At 45.0% G+C, this 18,584-nt stretch overlaps 1 protein-coding gene across 4 annotated transcripts in view; it reads right to left on the reverse strand.

Moving 5' to 3' along the window:
- Nucleotides 1-8,297: 8,297 nt before the first annotated feature.
- MRPL55 (mitochondrial ribosomal protein L55) overlaps nt 8,298-18,584 on the reverse strand; it is a 166,170-nt gene continuing 155,883 nt past the window's right edge. For all 4 annotated transcript variants that reach the window (XM_085630197.1, XM_085630196.1, XM_085630198.1 and 1 more), the window contains exon 4: nt 8,298-8,538. In XM_085630197.1, the coding sequence (XP_085486323.1) occupies nt 8,386-8,538 (153 nt within the window). In that variant the 3' untranslated portion in view covers nt 8,298-8,385. The remainder of the gene's footprint in view (nt 8,539-18,584) is intronic.

The following is an 18,584-nucleotide window of genomic DNA, read 5'->3' on the forward strand; positions in this document are numbered from 1 at the left end:
TTTAAGAGTACTTGGTCTGGAGAAGCACAAACTCAGGATTCAGAACATAACACAGTGGTTAGTATTGACTTTAATGATAAGAATTTATTTCTACCCTAACAAACCTTTTTAGCAGCATCAGGATAATGAGACTGGGGAAAAACAGAACTTACTAACTTGTACCATGCAGTTTGCATGCAGCTCTTTGATGGCAGTTCATAGCTCACTGTGCTAGATTACGATTATAACTTATGAACTGCACAGTAACAACAGAATCTCTGTGACGAAAGCAGTAACCCACTGAGTTATGCACATAAAATATTGTTTTTTGAAATGCATGGTAAACTTTCTTTGCAGCAGGCATATTAACCCTCTGCGCTACCTTAGATAAGTCAAAGCAGCCACTGGACAATACTCCCTTCTCTTTCCAGCAGGTACATTAATCACTAGAGTTATCTTGATACTTTTATCGTTGCCCGAAAACTGCAGATTATACAATGAACTTTCCACTGATTTAGACTGTCCTTTTCGATTTGTCAAACCCAGAGATACGTGTACTTGTATTAATAAACAACACCTGGGAAAGCATATAGCCTTGTCCTCAGACCATTCCACTTACGACAGCATCCAAGGAGCCGCTCTTAGGTGGATCGCCTATTTCCTCACTGGGAGAAAGCAAAAAGTCTGCCTTCCCTCCTTCACCTCCAGACCCAAGGTAATCATCCTTGGAGTACCCCAATGATCCTTGCTGAGCCCCACCCTCTTCTACACTTATATGACTCCTCTGGCCAGCATTGTCAAAACCCACAGACTGAACATCATATCCTATGCCGATGACACACAACTCATCCTCTCCCTCTCCGAAGACACCACCAAGACCAACACTTCCACAACTGCATGACAGACGTCGCCAACTGGATGAAGGACAACTGCCTGAAGCTCAACATGGGCAAGACAGAGGTACTGATCTTCAGAAACAAAATCTTCCCATGAGACGCATCCTAGTGGCCCTCAGAACTCGGACCTCCTACTACCCCCACTGACCACACTAGGAATCCGAGCTTCATTCCAGACGACAAGCTAACCAGGACGACTCCGGTAAACTCAGTCTCCTCCTCCAGATGCTTCGTAAGATATTCAAATGGCTGCCCCAAAACTAAAGATGCACCATTGCCCAGGCCCTCATCTCCAGCCAACTGGACTACTGCAATGCTCTCTATACAGAAATTGCAGCTCACCTCCTCGGACAACTACAGACCATACAGAATGCCGAAGCCAGGCTCGCCCTGGAGCTACCTAGATGGCCTCACATCACCCCCTACCTCAGGGACTTCACTGGCTCCCTGTACAGAAAAGTTGTCAGTTCAAGCTTCTGACCCACGCATACAAGGCCCTACACAACTGCAGAGCAGTCTACTTGACCCACCAGCTGAAAATTCATCAGCCCACCAGACACCTCTACTCTGATTCCCTTTCTCTAATCCTCATCCGCGCAACAAATCAACTGGACCCTGCCAGTTCCTGAATAACCTCATGGGCGACATGAAGTGCTGTACAGATCTACTGATTGATTGCCTCACGTTTCTAGACAAATCCCTCAACATCTCACTTTGCAAACTCTGTGCATAGATGCATCCAAAGGTCATCCAAGAAAAAGGCTGAGCTGTTTCATGCACCTTTAAAAGAGAAATGCAGGCCATCATCAAAATCCAGATCCCACTTCTGGGCTTGCTGTTACAGCAGCTTCCTCAAAAGGCGAACGAGAAGCATGAAAAACAATTGGAAGAGATCTAAGAAAGCTCTCTTTTCTCCTCAGATACTGAGCACTGAAACTATGATTCAGGTGAACTTTCACACTCCTGGTGCCTCATTTGGCCAAACTGAGGCCTTCCGAAAAGCCATGTTAGACATTTTTGATTCCCAGCTCTGTGGTGCACCCTCTCAAACTGCCACGATTCCTCTGACCATTTGGGTAGTATCTGATACCAGTTTAGTGGCAGCGACTTTGGCTCTGGCTCCCATCCTTCTACATAAAACCTTCCAAGAAACTCCTAAAGGATGTACTTTAGCAGCTCTCAGAGACTCAAAGTTGCTGCTATCACAGGCGCAGTATTTGTCCTTACAGAAAGCAACAATCACTGAAGGGGTCTTAAAATGTACTAAAACGAAAGTGGAGGGCAATTTGTGGGTAAAGTAATTTTTGGGTACAATTCAGACACATTAGGTTTCCCCTTTAATCATGACAGTGATGCATAAACGACACTGCTATTGGCTATATCCCAATACACTTCTTCCAGCTCACAAGCAGAATACCATTAGACTGAACAGTTATCCTGCAATGGAGTCACAAGTAAGAGCCTAGCTGCTGTTGAGCAGGTACACCATGGGAAGGTCATGAAGATGTTTGCATAGACATTGGCTATTCTACGCCATTCGAGCAGCTACAGTCCTATGTGGGATGGGATTTTGGCAGGAAACCAATATTTATGCGATGCACATCTTGCAATAAATTAGTAGTTTTAAAGGCACTGATGTAGTTGCAGACTGCACACGGAATGTCTTGTTCTGCCTCTCATGATTTAAGTCCACTCTATCTGACCCAACCAACTGGTCTGGGATGTGTCTTGAGTAACTACCAGTGGCTGAAACTAAAACAAGTATTCCATCGGGCATTTTTTGTTTACTTCAGTGTGACTCCATAAGAGCAATGGGTGTGCACAAAAGCAGCTTCCAGGTTCACTGCCCAACTGGAACCAGGTTGCATCCGACTAAAGAGTCGAAAATAGGGCAAAACTAGTCTTTGGTTGCTTGTGTTGTGGTTCAGGGTTCGACTGTTCCTACTATAGCAGTACAAGGTCTGATTTGCACATGGCTGAGTCTAATCCGAGGTAGTATGGTGGCAAAACAAATGATTGACTGGGATGCGACCTGGAGTAATTATCAATAGTTGGGATTAATTTAGCATTCCACTTGTTTGTTTACTTCATTGAAACGCCTTACTTGTTAGCACACCCAATCTTCTAGAGCAGTGTGGTGTAATCCCCTTCAAGCAAGTTGAGGAAAAACAAAATATCTTCGGCTAACCAGATTAGGGAGGCCAAACGTCTTCATGCTTTTGATAAAAAGCAAACAAAAAACAAAACAAAAAATAAATGTTTTATTTTCAGGCAGTTTGGCATTTCAGGCTTCCATTGTAACATGCCTTGTATGAGTTGGCCTCCGTGATGAAGCCCCTTTAATATGACATAGATGTCTCAAAACAGGCAATGAGAATGGCCTTTGATACTCTTGATACAGTTACACGGTCTGTGAGCTCTGGAATGGTTCTTTGTCACGTGGCCTGGATGTGGACCACTGAAGTTTGGAGGGTTGCCATATTCCTCCCTCAGAACTTCAAGCCGCGTAGAGCAACAGCTAGGTTCTAATCTTAGCAACTCTTGCGTGGGTCTTTCATCTTATTGACGAGATGTTTTGAGGCCATAACCATCAATTGCAGCTCAAGGACATAGCTCTCATTGCTCTCTGAGCCCCTTTGAGATTACATTTGTCACATCGCTTATCAGGACTTAAATGATAACCAAATATCCTCAATGGTTTTTCTTAATTATTTTTGTCAAATTTTTTTTTATCGGTTTTTCAAAGGTATATCAGTACACCACATACATATACAGTTCCTGTTTCACAATACATCACCTCTAATGACGGTTTCAATAGCTACTTCCCTCGGAACTCTCACTTTGTACTTCTTAAGCATGTGCCTCGTCCTGTATATATATGGGTAGCCTAAACATAACTGTACCCCCAATATACACCTCCCCCCACCCACAAACAGGTGGTGCATGGGTATCACATCTAGTGTATGCGGAAAAATGGTATCAGATGATGCACAGCGAATTAACAGTGAGGGGCCATGGGGATAAACAGGGCATGCCTTCTCTGCCCCCCCCCCCCCCCCCCAAGTACATAAGACCTCTTTAAACTGAACGAGGTGGAGTGCTTGCATACGTGTTGGGCATGCTAGTAGCTGGAGCTCCCTGGAGAGGTACGTTACCAACAGGCCCTGATTATATACAAAACATTCTAAAGGTTGTCACTAAAAATATCTGCCATGCGCTCCATCGCGAGAGCCTGCCATAACCTAGCAAGACATTGCATTAGGGAAGGGGCTTCCTTCTCCATCCATGCGTATGCTAACACCATCTTGGCAGCTCCCAAACATAGCATAGTATGGAGTGGTCCCCTACAGTCCGATATTTGAGGGAGTTATCTCGAAGGCCCAGGAGCACAAATCCAGGAGTGTCATGCATGGGATATCCCAGAATATCCTTAATCTGGGCTAGTATTTCCGCCCCTAACTGGCGGATCGTACGGCAGTTCCACCATATATGCCGGAAGTCCACTAGCAGCCCGCACCCCTGCCAGCAGAGATCTGAAGTAGTGGGAAACATTTTTCGCAGTTTCATGGGATAGAGATACCAATCATATACAACCTTGTATTGAGCTTCCTGGATCCCCATGGAATGGTTAAACCTCGGAATATCCCTCAAAAGCTTGCTCCATTGTGTCTCAGAGATATGGGTGCCCAATATATCTTCCTATAGCAAGCCATATGCTGTGGTTGAGGATTGGATATTGTTAGCAGTAGGATATAGAGGAAAGAAACACATCCCTTTGAGCCTGTCCCATTCCTGAGAAAGCATTCAATAGGTCATAAATCCCCAGTAGCGGCCTCCGCATCTCTGGATAGACCACCCAGAGTCTCAGCTGGGTGTAGTGGAAGGGTTCCGACATCAGTAGGTGGATGTCTGTCTGGCAATTCTCGAATGTTAAGATGTCCAAATTATGGAAAAGGTCAGAGATCCTGAGGCATCCGCCCTCCATACATACTCCGAAGGGACCCGAGTGTAATGCCGGGGGGAATGCTGGGTTAAAATGAATTGGCGTGAAGGGTAAAGGAAAGGTTGTCCACTCCATCCCCCCTAGTATCAGTATCTCCGACCTGGTGGGAGTACTGAGATATGTATTGGGCGGCCGGTCTGCCTTGGCTTTCAACACAAGGTCCCAGATGTACCTGCCTGATACTGCCCTGTCCATATGGAGGCAGTGTTTGTCAGACTCCTACGCTGACCACTTCGCAATTTCCTGTAACTGGGCCACTTTATAGTAGAGCACCAGGTCCGGGAGGGCCAGCCCTCTAATGCTCCTCGGAAGTCAGAGTGGTCTATAAGGGAGACCGGCTCTCTTCCGTATAATCAGTGACCTCAAAGCTGAAAGAAATTTTCGGTCAAAATAAATAGGTAGCCCTCGAAAAAGATATAGTATTCTGGGTAAGATGTTAATTTTAATGACCTATATATGCCCTAGCCATGTAACGTACATGGGGGACCACCTGCGGAAATCCTCTTTAAGTTGTTGAAGGAGTGGCGGGTAGTAAGCTTTGAAGAGATCTGAGTTTCGAGGTGTAATCTTAACACCAAGATAGGACATATCCTTCTTGGCTCTGCAGAAAGGTGCGGTGTCCACCAAGGCGTCCATGCCCCGCTCTGCAGAGTGAGATTAAGGAGGTAGGATTTGGATCGATTAACTCGGAAGCCCAATACCTCTTCGAAGGTCCGGTGCTCCTCCAGAACCTCAACCAGGGACAAGGTAGGGGAGGTTACATCATTAGCACATCGCCAACAAACAGGGAGAAATTATGTTTGTGTGTGCCAAAGGTAATGCCCTGGATCGATGGGGACGTGTGCACCCTCGTCGCAAAGGGTTCAATACTAAGGGCAAACAGTAGAGGCGAGAGGGGGCAGCCATGTCTTGTGCCTCTTCCCAGGTGGATGGGTTCCGAGCCCACTCCATTCACCAAGACTCGAGCCCGAGGCTATGCATAGTTGGCTTTAATCATAGCTATGAATTGAGTGCAAAACCCAAAGTGTCGTAGATTGTGAAATAGAAGTTCCAGTCCACCCGGTCGAACGCTTTCTCTGCGTCCAGCGCAAGCAGGACTGATGGAACCAATTTTTTAACTGCCATTTCAACCAGGTGTTATACCCTCCGAAGATTGTCATGTGTTTGCCTTCCACTAATAAAGCCAGAGTGGTCTGGGTGGATCAGTTCGGACATAAGGTTTTCCAGCCGAGTGGCTAAGATTTTAGAGTATAGCTTAGCATCCAGATTTAGTAATGCTATTGGATGATATGATCCATATTGTTGTGGGTCCTTTCCCGGTTTGCTTATCACTGAGATAAGTGCTTCGCCCATTGATGGGGATACTGACCCAGAAGACAATATTGGGTTGAAAAGGGTCACGAGGTGTGGTATGTGCTAGGAGCTAAAAGACTTTGAAAAGTGTGTTATCAGGCCATCTGGGCCTGGGGAATTGTGGGGTTTGAGTTCTTCAATAGCATTACGGACCTCCTCCTCCTCTATCTGCCTTTGCACAGCTTGTTTTGTGCAGCTGTCACTCTCAGCAGAATTACTCCCTCCAGACAACTCATGTGGTTCGTTTTGTTATGGGGCTCTGCAGTGTATAGGGTTGTGTTAAAAATCCCCAAATGCCTGGGCCTCCTCCATATCTTTAGTGACCACTGCCCCAGAGTCTAGTTTGATGTTCCCAATGTAGTCCTTTTCCCGTGCTAGTTGCAGTTGACGAGCTAGTTGAGTCCCCGCCTTATTCCCATGTTCATAAGTCGTTTGTTTAAGATTCAGAAGTTGAGCTCAACCCTGTTGGTGTACATGGCATTAGGTTTGCCCCTGAGGGCCTTGACCTTCCGTAGTAGGACAAGGGTTGGGTGGTCCTTGTGAGCCTGCTCTGCATGTTGGAGTTCAGCCTCCAAGGCCATCCTATCCTGGGACCTCTGCGTATTCAGCGGTGACAATAACTCAATACATTTGTCCTTTAGGAGGGCCTTGAAGGAGGGCCAGTTATTAGCATGGTTAGTATCTTGTGGTTTATTCAGCACAAAATATTCCCTAATGGCCTTTCTAAGTTTGTCGCTCATTAATCTGTCGCAAGTGAGGGAGCTTGGGAAGAACCATCGGTAGTATTTCGGAGGCCCGCCTCCCATTGTATAGTCAAGGACACTGGCACTTGGTCGTATAAAGTAATTGGGTGGAATGTGACTGTTTGCAAGGCAGGGGAAAGGGCCTAGTTAAGAAATATATAGTCAAGTCTGGAATATGATCGGTGTGAGTGCGAAAAATACGTGTAATCACACTACGTATGGTGGAGCGCTCGCCAAGCATCTATAAGACCCATGGCGGTGAACTCTTTCTTCAAGTTTTGGAGAATGAGCCCGCGAAAGCTCTGTGTGCGTGGGAACTATCTAAACCTGTTTCCCAGATAAGAAGAAAATTCCCCATCAAGAAAATGTCCCCCTCCACAATCCCACCCAGCATCGACAACATGGAGAAAAGGAACGCCACTATGCAAAAAACAATTGAGCCTTGGGGTTTGCCATGGGCAAAGAAATTGATCTTTTGGCCGCTGATCCATCAGGGAAGGAGAAAAGGAGAGTGGACTTACGCAGCTAACTGTCGTCTGTTTTCCAGATCTGGGGCTCGACAAACTTCTTCTTTGTATTGGGACGAGTGAAGATGAAATGTCTTTTTTGAAGGAAAAGCCCCTGACGGATTGTGTGGGAGATGTCACTTCACTGTAGTGGACATCGAGTCTACATTATGCTTTTCCTCCACTACCTCTTCACTGGAAGGTGATGCAGAAAATTCCCTCTCACGGGGCCTATGTGATCTTGACTGCCAAATAGCATGTGACCCACTTATTTTAATGGGGTTGTGCCCCTTTGTGCTACTCCTATTAATGGATAATTTGTTGCAGAAAGAGGGTTTAGTTGTTCCGCGTGAACAGCAAGCCTCTCCCCTTACGTGCTTGCAATTTGAGAGGATAGACTTTTCTTCCTGCGAGCTGCCACATTAAGTTCTTAAGAGCCTTCTGGCACTCAGGCCATTCACCACAACAATAGATTCAAGTAGGTGGTCACTCTTTGTGCCACAGTGCCGGAATAATTATTTGGTCCCTTTAACAGTGCTAATAGATCATGTACCTCGATATGCAGTTTCTGGCAGAGAAGGGCGTGGACATTTGAGCAGTGAAAATATATCTCCCGTTCTGTGTGCATATATTGACCAAATCATGCCTACGTGAGCTAATCCGTGCAACGCCTCTTAAGCAACAATTTATTATTAACTTGGTGTTCTCTTTAATTCAGTACCAAACTATGTTGTAACCCACTGCAATAGATTTTGCATTTTTTCGAAATGTACTCTTGTCCATCTCTGATAAAAGGACAAAAAAACACAATACCATATTATAAATAGTAAAACATTTATTTATATGCGCTGCCAATAGCAGGATTTAATATTTTCTCAGAGTTTGGAGAAGAAAGAAAAAATAGGTTATTTTTTCTTCCAAAATTTTTTGTATTCATCTACATTAAATTCATCCACAAATTCGTCTTTTTCTTCTTTTGGTTGAAATCGTTTTGGATCACGTTTACGGAATCTTGCCTTTCGCTCTGCTTCCGAAAGAGTGGAGATATCTACAGGCATCTGAAATATAAAAAAACTGAATATAGCAACTAATTACATATATTTATAATTCCGAATTTGACTTTGTAATTTTTAAATAACTTTTTCAGTGGTTATTCTGCGTTGTAGGTGAACAATCATTTAACAAACGCTTACAATTTGAAAAGCAAACAACAAAGCTATGAAACATGACGGAATCAATGTATTATAGGGGAACAATAAAGCAAAGTGTGTTGTGCTCCTAGGTGTGAAAGGCGTAGTGCTGAGAGAATAAGACTGAAAAAGGCACGAACAAATGATACAACGGAACAACTTTGAGTCTAAAAGCTGAACCCGCAAGTGGCTAGAACAGTATTGTTGACATAGTTGAAGTAAATAATTTGTTGATCAGAATTAAAAACACTCTCATAAATATCTCTGTTTGCCACTTGCATAAAGATGCTATTACAGGTTATCAGCGGAGCTAGGGTGTGTTTAATATTTGCTGGGTCCCCAAAAAGCAGAGGGTCCACATATTACACTTGAGACCACAAACAGTGAACACAATTGATGCAAACAGAAAATAGACTAAGTGGATCTTGAAAATTTGCTGGAGAACGGTGAGAATAAAAATCATGGAAGTGAACCATTTATTGTCTGCAGACAACTAAAGTATGACCTACTGGACAAAAGCGCGCAGTATCAAGTTATAGGCTGATGGGCAGAGGGGGGAACTAAGTCCAAGGCCCTTGAGACATGTTTCTACGCAGATTTGCGGCATAGGGTGTTCAGAAGAAAAGCCAGACTTGAGCAGAACTGCCAAGCTTATACTTCATCCATAGTGCAAGCTGACTGACAATCTACATCAATGGATGGAAAAAAGTAAGCCAGCTAATTTTGCAAAGAGGGAGGATTATGTCACTGCCAAACGATGCAACCTCAAGGAACTTGGCAAGCAGTGCATGCAGACTGAGCAGACAGGCAGGCAACTGCACAGCTCAGAACTGACTGAAAGGCATTTATTTGCAGCCGCTGCAGGTAAGAGCGGTGGGGCAGTGGGGCCAGGTGAGGGGGGATTTCGAGAGACGGCTTTGAGGGAAATTTAATTATTTATTTAATTTTCCCTCGTAGCCGTCTCTTGAAATCCCCCCTCACCTGGCCCACCGCTCTTACCTGAAGCGGCCGCAGCTGTTTATTTGTCAAAGAGGAATTAGGTTGAAAAGGTGAGAGGCCGAGTCCATTTTTTGTTTAAACACGGCACTTGTAGAACGGTATAGATATTGCAGAATTAACGAGGTTCATATAAAAGCCTTTTACTGGAGTCCACATTTTAGGTAGAATATAAACAAATTGAGATTTCCTTGAGGTATCATTTTTATTCATTTTATTTTTCATGGTCAAGTTATGCATGTTTGATACAAAATGAAACATTATTGAATCCCACTATTCAGCTGTTGGTTTTGGGTAGCCTGTTTTTGGAAAAACTATGGAAATTATAGATCTCTGCAACTGCAAGGGTGAGTAGAACGTAGCTGTATGTTACGTTTGTATATTTACTCTACAGTAAGAACATTTACAGATGCAAACGTCGTCACCAATTCAATGGGAATTTTGTTCAAGAAACCTTTTTATTAAAACATCTTTATTAGAATTTTTCAAATAATGTCCTTGTAGAGTAACATGTGTCACTTTTATATGCAATTCTTACTCGGTCATTTAAACTATTGTATCACGTGTTTTTTTGAGTATGCAGTTGTTCGTTAAACCTTCACCAATCTATACAATTAATCCTAGATTTATCTTGTGTTTAGAAATGTATACCTTTTAAAGATTGCCTATAAATTGTACAAACAGCAAAAATAGACAATATTGGCCACCCCCTTCAAAATGAATAAGTGTGTGTGAGAAGTTGGTCTGGCATATGCTGGTCACTAGTTAAAGTGGCCACCTTGCACCAGTCCAATTCGACTCTTATGGTAGATAGGTTTAAGACAACCTTTTAAAGAAAGCTATCCTAGTGGTAGCTGTGGAGAGCACAGGCTAAGTCTCTGAGGAATGTAATGCAGCTTGTTTTACCTTATAATCTCTTGAATTACCAAATGAAAGGACACCACACAGGTATATATATAAAATATATATGTATTTATTACTAGACACACTCTAATAATCTCTTTATGAGATGAGAAGTCAGGAACATATGCACAATTCAATGTTTCACAACAAATTAAGCACTTCTATGGCTGGGGCCCTAGGTGCGTACCAGACCATATACTAAGAAAGAGGTATAAGAAGAATGACTTGAGAAGGGAGAAGACCTAAGGTCTTCAGAAGCACTGGGGCCTCACTAATCCACCCAAGGCAGGTAAGTAAAGGACACACGGGAGACGCATGCAGTGTGTGAACACAGCCGCGGATCCCAATAGACTTCAATGGAGCAAGCCGCGGTTGGAATTTGAAAGTTCTAGGGTACTTCTGGAGAGTCTACAAGCAAGTCACTTACAGGGTAAGTAGTTCGAGGGCCAACACACACAGGAGCACCGGAGTGCACGAGTTACCTCACCCAGGGAAGCCGGGTGCATAGGTGTCTTTTGGTGTCGGGACGCGGCGTCGTTTTCAACGGGAGCCTAAGAAGACTTGCTGCTTGTGAAGACGGAAGAAGTGTCCAGTGGAATCCAAGGCTGGATTCAGAAGAAGGAAGACCTGAAAGCAGAAGGGACAGTGTTCACAGTCAATTGCCAGTGACCCGGGGCCAGGAAGATGGATGCCCACGGTAGTCAGGTGATTCACGGGTGTCTTGACTCTTCAGCCACGAGGTCCAGGAGGCGTCGACGACGACCAGGAGCTGGATTCGGAGTGTCCCACGAAGTCTGCAGCTTACTGAGGTGTCGGCAACCGGATTGGAGCCAACAAGCCTTGGCAACAGCAAGTCTCATGGAAAGTGAAGAAAGTCAGCGGTGCAGACCAGCAAGGTCTGAGGGAATCACCCAGCAACGGTAAGTCAGGGCAGGCCTGGTGCAACCAGGGGAGCCCTTTCGTTCAATAGAAAAGTCTTCAGAGGATCCACAAGCCAGCCAGCAAGGGATCGCGAAGACGCCTCGTGAGGATTCACTTCACAGGAGCCCACGGTCACTCGGGACGAGGTAGGCCTCTGATCTTCGGTGGAAATCCTGCTGGAGGCTTGGACCACACGTGGTCCAATGCACAAGTTCGTAGAACGTCATGAAGGGATTGCACTCGAAAATAGTGCACGGTACCTGGGTATTTCTGTTCCTCGTCACTCGTGGGGTCCACTCGCCTCAGCTCTGCTGGGGACTCACAATGGCCGTCGAGAAGTCAGGAAATCCACTTCCGGGGCTGCAGGGACTTTGGACTCCGGCAGGAGCGGGAAAGTTTGCGACTGCTGATTAAAAGTTTTGGTGCCTGCCAAGCAGGGGAGTCACTCCTTGACTCCATGGGAGATTCTAGATTGCAATGGCAAGGGTTTCCTATCTTATACTAAAGGAAAGGGAGGGACTAGCTCTATGACCACTCCTCTGGGAGGGTCAGGGGAGTGGGTGGTTACACCCACTTCCCTTTGTCCAGTTTTGTGCCAGAGCTGGGGCAGGTAGCCCCTGAACCAGTTTGAGCTGGCATATGCACAGAGGAGCCTACTGCTCCCCAGTGCAGGACTTCAAAGCACTCTAGGAGTGCACCCACCCGGCCCCAATACACTAAATCCCGTCTGGAAGGTGGTGACACCTCCCTGTGACAGGATGCCTATTGTTGGGCCTCCTCCACTGTGAGTTTCGGTCAGCAGCAGGAGGGCAGCCCAGTGTCTGTGCTGGTGGCATCCATTTTGTGATGCCAGGGCTCTTTCATTATTCTACAGTGTTTCCACAGTAGGTACATGACTACCCCTCTAGAAGGGTGGGATCATACTCCCACACCAGTTACTGGTGTAGGGGTATGATTGCAAAGCGTTTGACACCAAACACGACATGTTTTGAGGCAGTCATCCAAGAGTTAGCATTTACCGCGAGGTTATAATACACTTAAGAGTATATGGTTTAACCGCATCCACAAACAGCCACAGAGAATAAACTCTGAGGGCTGCAGAGGGGCTCTGCTTAGGCAGAGACACCCCCTCAATGTAAACCAAGCACCCTGCCCTCAGGATTGATAGGGCCTGCCTTAGGGGTGACTGATAGGCTTATATGTGTGTGTGTAAAGTGAAATATAGGGAACCTATATCTCAGTGAGGAGTGCTAACCCTACCTCACCCAGGCTGCAGTAGCAGGCCTGTGGTGTCAGATTTAGTCTGCTTCCCAGGGGTGGCATAATACATGCTTCACCCCTGTTAGGCCTGTGAAGTACCTATGCCCTTGGTACCTAAGGTACCATATACTAGGAGCTCATAAGGTACCACATTTTCCAATCCCTAGTGCATCTAATATGCACTCCAAGTTGTTTAGAGAGAACAGAGAGGCTGGGGCCCGGATTAGGAGGGTCCCAGCCAGACTATAGCCAGAAACCAGTGTTAACATCAGAAAAAAGTGGAGGCAACATAAGTGCAGATCCTACTCTCCTACACAACCCCCCCCCCCCCTCAAAATGCAGGGACACTAAACTAACCTTGACCAGTTGAGTCTTCGTGTTCCAAGTGGAAATACCTTGAGAGTCCATCTGCATTGGCATGTTGGGTCCCAGGTCTATGTTCCACTGTATAGTCCATCCCCTGTAGGGAAATGGACCACCTTAAAAAGTTTTGGGTTTTCACCTTTCATCTGTTTGACCCATAGGAGGGGCTTGTGGTCAGTCTGAACTTTGAAGTGAGTGCCAAACTAGTGCGGCCTCAGCTTCTTCAGGGCCTACACCACAGCAAGGGCCTCCCTCTCTATAGCTGACCAACGTTTCTCTCTAGGGGTCAGCCTTCTGCTTATAAAAGCTACTGGCTGGTCTTGACCTTCATCATTCAGTTGAGACAGTTCAGCTCCCACACCCAGCTCAGAAGCATCTGTTTGGACAATGAACTTTTTGGTGTAGTCTGGACTCTGTAAGATGGGGGCAGTGCCCATGGCCTGCTTTAGGTCTTCAAATGCCTTTTGACAGCTAGCTGTCCACTGAACCTTTTTTGGCATTTTCTTTGATGTAAGATCATTTAAGGGGGTCACTATGGATCCATATCCCTTAACAAACCTCCTATAGTACCCAGTCAGGCCTAAAAAGGCTCTCACCTGTGTCTGGGTGGTTGGAGCAACCCATTCCACGATGGTTTGGATTTTGCTCTGTAAAGGTTGAACCTGGCCTCCACCTACAAGGTGGCCCAGGTACACAACCTGACTCTGCCCTATCTGGCACTTAGTGGCCTTGATACGGAGGCCTGCTTTTTGCAGGGCCTCCAAAACATTTCTGAGGTGGACCAGGTGATCCTGCCAGGAGGAACTAAAGACAGCAATATCATCTAGATAAGATGAGCAATACGTTCCCATACCTGTCAGAACTTTGTTCACCAACCTCTGAAAAGTGGCAGGTGCATTTTTCAAACCAAAGGGCATCACCACAAAGTGATAGTGCCCACCAGGGGTTGAAAATGCTGTTTTGGCCTTGGCATCCTCAGCTAACTTGATTTGCCAGTAGCCAGCTGTTAGGTCAAATGTACTAAGATACTTGGCTGAGGCCAAAGTATCAATTAGCTCATCTGCCCTTGGTATGGGATAGGCATCAGTCCTGGTGACTGCATTGAGGCCTCTGTAGTCTACACAAAACCTAATTTCTTACTTACCACCCTGGGTATGAGGTTTGGGCACTAGGACTACTGGACTAGCCCAAGGGCTACCTGAAGGCTCAATTAGACCTAACTCCAACATTTTCTGGACTTCAGTCCTTTTTTTTTTTCCTTTTTGTTTTCCCTTTTTTTATTGAAACATATCTAGAGATACACAATGCAGATCCACATGGTTTCAAAAACATGAACAAAAGACACAGAGAGCAATAAAGCAACCAACTTAAAAATTAAAGGCAATGAAGAATTACATTATTATTTTAAGAGGATCCCAGAGCTATTTATATTACATTGCCACAGTTTCAACGTAGATTTCCCTAAGTTAGTACCCTAACCTTATCCCCTCCTCTACTCCATCCTAGCTTCCCTACTCCATTCAGCCATAAATGCCCAGATCTTCCTCCCCCTAGCTCTGGCCTATCTGCCTCGGCATGCATAAAGAGATAACTCTTGCTTATATATTCCCAACATTCTGGCAAGCCATATATGGAAACTTGGTGGCTCAGCATCTTTCCATCTTGCAGCTAACAATATCCTAAATACCGCAGCCCCTAAAAACAGACCATATTCTTGTTCAGAACTAAGAGCCAATGAGCTATCATAGCCAAGAACCAGCAGAGTTGGTGTTATTTTAAGCCTACAACCAAACCAATATTCCCAAAAGCGCAACAAACCTTCTTTCAAGGGGGCGAGCTTCTCGCAATCAAAAAACATATGAAGCAGGGTAGCAGGTCCTAGCCCACATCTCGGACACTTATCATCAGCCCTTTTTCCCCATAAGAATAATTTAGCAGGAGTAAAGTAAAGATTAAACAATGTTTTATATACTTGAGCTTTTAAGCTCGAGGATACCAAAATATTTGAAGATAGGGAAAGACATTTATAAATATCCACATCTGGGTTCCCCAACTTAATTACCCAGGATGCCTCTGTCTTTTCCAAATCGTCGGGGCTTTTTTCAAGAAGTAATGTATAGAAATCTCTAATCCTGCAAGAGTCCTTTGCTGCTATTTCCAAAAGTGGTAACTTAGCTAAGCTAATTTTGGGTCGCCGTAAATTAAGGATGTTCCTAATCTGTATAAATTTAAAATATTGATTATCTGAGATTCCAAAACATCAATTGTAATCTAGGGAATTGGAAATCTTGTCCTTCCCCACAAAAATCCGCTATTGTTCTTACCCCATATTTTTCCCACTTTTTCCCCATAGCATCATTAACCAAACGGGGCAGCAGTTGCGAACGCCAAAGAGGAGTATATCTAGAGAATCTCGGAATCTCCATGAATTTAGCAATCTGATTCCAAACTTTCCATGAGCTAAAAATAACTTTGAACCGGATCTTCTTGTAATAGCTGGGTTCCAATTGCCGTAACAAAAGCCCCCGCGCGTCCTTCCCCATAGAGAGCTCGTAGATTGTCGGTATTCTCTGTCCCAGAGGTACCTCCTGAGTGTTATTTGTAGATAATAGTGGGGTCATTTGCTGTAGAAAAGCTGCCCAAAAATATAAAGTAATATTAGGAACTGCAAGTGCCCCCCTATCCTGAGGTAATGCTATATATTTCGCAGCTCTTCTGATCTTTCCATATTGCCATAGGAAGCTGGAGCAGATAGATTCCAATGCCTTTAATAGATTATCCTCTACGAGTAATGGAATTGCCCGGAACAAGTATAATATTTTTGGTAAAACAGTCATTTTTAAATAGTTCCCTCTCCCAATAATAGATAGATGTAGCCCATTAACCCTCCTTAATTCCTTTCCTATATTATTGATCAAAGGTTCAAAATTGATTCTAGTAATTTGTTCCACATTTGCGCTAATTCGAACCCCCAAGTAGACTGCGGAGATTGCTCGTTTAGGATCATTAAAGACAGTATTATCAGTGCATAAAACTATGGTTTTCCCCGCATTCAATGCATACCCGGAGAAGAGACCAAAACCTGTTGTTATCTGATTAATTTCCTCAATTGCCACAGCAGGGTTCGTAGTTAGAACCGCAATATCGTCCGCATAGGCTAATACTTTAGTCTCAAATCCCCTAGTTATTACCGGTTCAATTTTCAAACTCTGTAGCAGCGTAACCACTAGGGGATTAATATACAGCGCAAATAGGATAGGGGAGCAGGGACAGCCCTGCCTAGTCCCCCTTGAAATGTTAATATTCTCAGACTCTCCCCCCATTAATTGCAGTCTTGCATATGGCTGGCAATACATAGCCTTCACAGCCTATATGAACTTAGGGCCAAAGCCATAAAATTCCAGTATCTGCCACATGTACTCCCAGGACACCCGGTCGAAAGCTTTTTCGGCATCGAGGAGGATCATAGCCATCCTGTCCCCCTCCCTGGCCGCTATATCAAACAGAGAGACAGCTCTTCGGGTACGATCTGTTGTTCCCTTGCCAGGGATAAACCCATGTTGCCAAGGGGAAACAAGGCCTTCTATGACCCTCCCCAGCCGATTAGCCAAAATCTTAGAATACATTTTTGAATCTCAGTTAATCAGAGAGATTGGCCGATACGAAGATGGATCATCGACCGGCTTCCCTTTTTTAGGGAAAATTATGATGTTAGTCCCTTTCCAAGACTTGGGAGGGATTCCATTGTGTTGTACACCCTTAAATAAATCTAGGAGCAGAGGTGTAATAACTATGCCTAGGATTTTATATAATTCAAGGGGGATCCGGTCAGGACCAGCTGCTTTACCTAAAGCCATTCCTGACAGTGCAAGCTCTACCTCCTCGAGCGAAATTTCTGCCTCTAGCTCCTGTCTGGTTAGCCCATCCAACCCTTCCAGAGCATTAATATCGGTAACCAGTCCTGCCAGGCCTTGAGAAACCTCTTCCCTACTTTTGTTAATATCGTCACGGTACAGCTTCTGATAGTAATCCTGAAACCCCCTAGTTACCTCCTGTGGGGCAGTATAAACAAGCCCGTTTATTTTGATCGTAGATATAGCATTAGACAAGATCTTCTGCCTAGTGTGAAGGGCTAGCCTTCTGCCAACTTGTTCCCCAGTTTCATAGGCATTATTCCGGTGAGCCTGATATTCCTCAGCCGATTTCTTTGTAAGCCAGTTTGTTAGCTCCGCTCGGAGTGCAATTATTCGCAATTGTATTTGTTCTCCCACCTGCCCCTGTGCTATCTGTGAAATATGATACTCTTCTGCCCTGGCTAAGTCCTCCATTAATTGGCGATTCTCCTGGTCCTGAAGCTTCCGGGCTCTATTGACAAATGAAATAGTCTCCCCTCGGAGAGCGGCTTTAAAAGAGTCCCATACCACCCCCCTACTGGCGGTAAACCTATTTAGATCAAAAAATTCTCGTGTCCAGTTTTTCATGTATTCAATAAATTCAGAATTAACGAGAAGTTTCCTATCAAAAGTCCATTTGCTTAGCACCCTTTCAAAATTGGCTAGGTCTAGTTCTAAAATCAGGGGGTTGTGGTCAGAAATTATTTTAGGGAGTTTCTTAATCCGAGCCGACACTGCTAAAGCTCTAGAACAAAAGAAATAGTCAATCCTGACATATTTTTTATGGGGGCACGAAAAAGCCGGGATTAGCCGGATTCTTCATGGGACAGATGTCCACTAAACCATGGCTGACTTTTAAAGAGTTAAATGCCCTATAGACTCGCGGCTTTCTACCAGCATATCCCCCTGGCCCCCAATTCCCAGTAGCCTGATCTAGGGAAATGTTAAGGTCCCCGCAGAGAATCAAAGGGGTGGGCCACGAGGCCAACTCAACCTCCAGGGCTTCCATTATCTGGGGATCGTCTTGGTTAGATCCATAAATTGCACAGACAGTAGCACCCATGGGAAGTTCTACAATCGCCCATCTACCCAGGGTGTCTGCTACCTTACGCTTAATGGTGCCCAACGAGAATCTTTGCTAGAATTGCCACACCTCGAGTATTGGATGTCTGAGTTGTGCAGACAAGTAGGTTATAGCCTGCTATTCGTAGTAAATCTCTCCTGCCCCAGGGGATATGCGTCTCCTGCAAGCATATTACATCTGCACGGCTAAGCCTTACCAATTCAGCAAATCTAATTCTCTTTCCCCTATCGTTCAACCCGGCAATATTCCATGAACATATTGTCAATCTCCCCATCTTAGCTTAAGCTCAAATTCCCAAATCCTCCCTGAACCTATTCGGATTTCTCCCCACGTTGGATTCTTGTTTTCTCCTGTTGCTCTCTATTTAGCTTCCTTAACATTTCCAATCTTGTCTTAACATTTCTAGATATGTTATTTTCCCCCCTGTTTTCCCCCCAGTTCACCCCCCCTCCCCTCCCACTCCCATCCCGCCCACGGAGCTGCCCCCCCACCCC

The sequence above is a fragment of the Triturus cristatus genome, chromosome 10 (assembly GCF_964204655.1).
Source record: "Triturus cristatus chromosome 10, aTriCri1.1, whole genome shotgun sequence".
Classification (NCBI taxonomy): domain Eukaryota; kingdom Metazoa; phylum Chordata; class Amphibia; order Caudata; family Salamandridae; genus Triturus; species Triturus cristatus.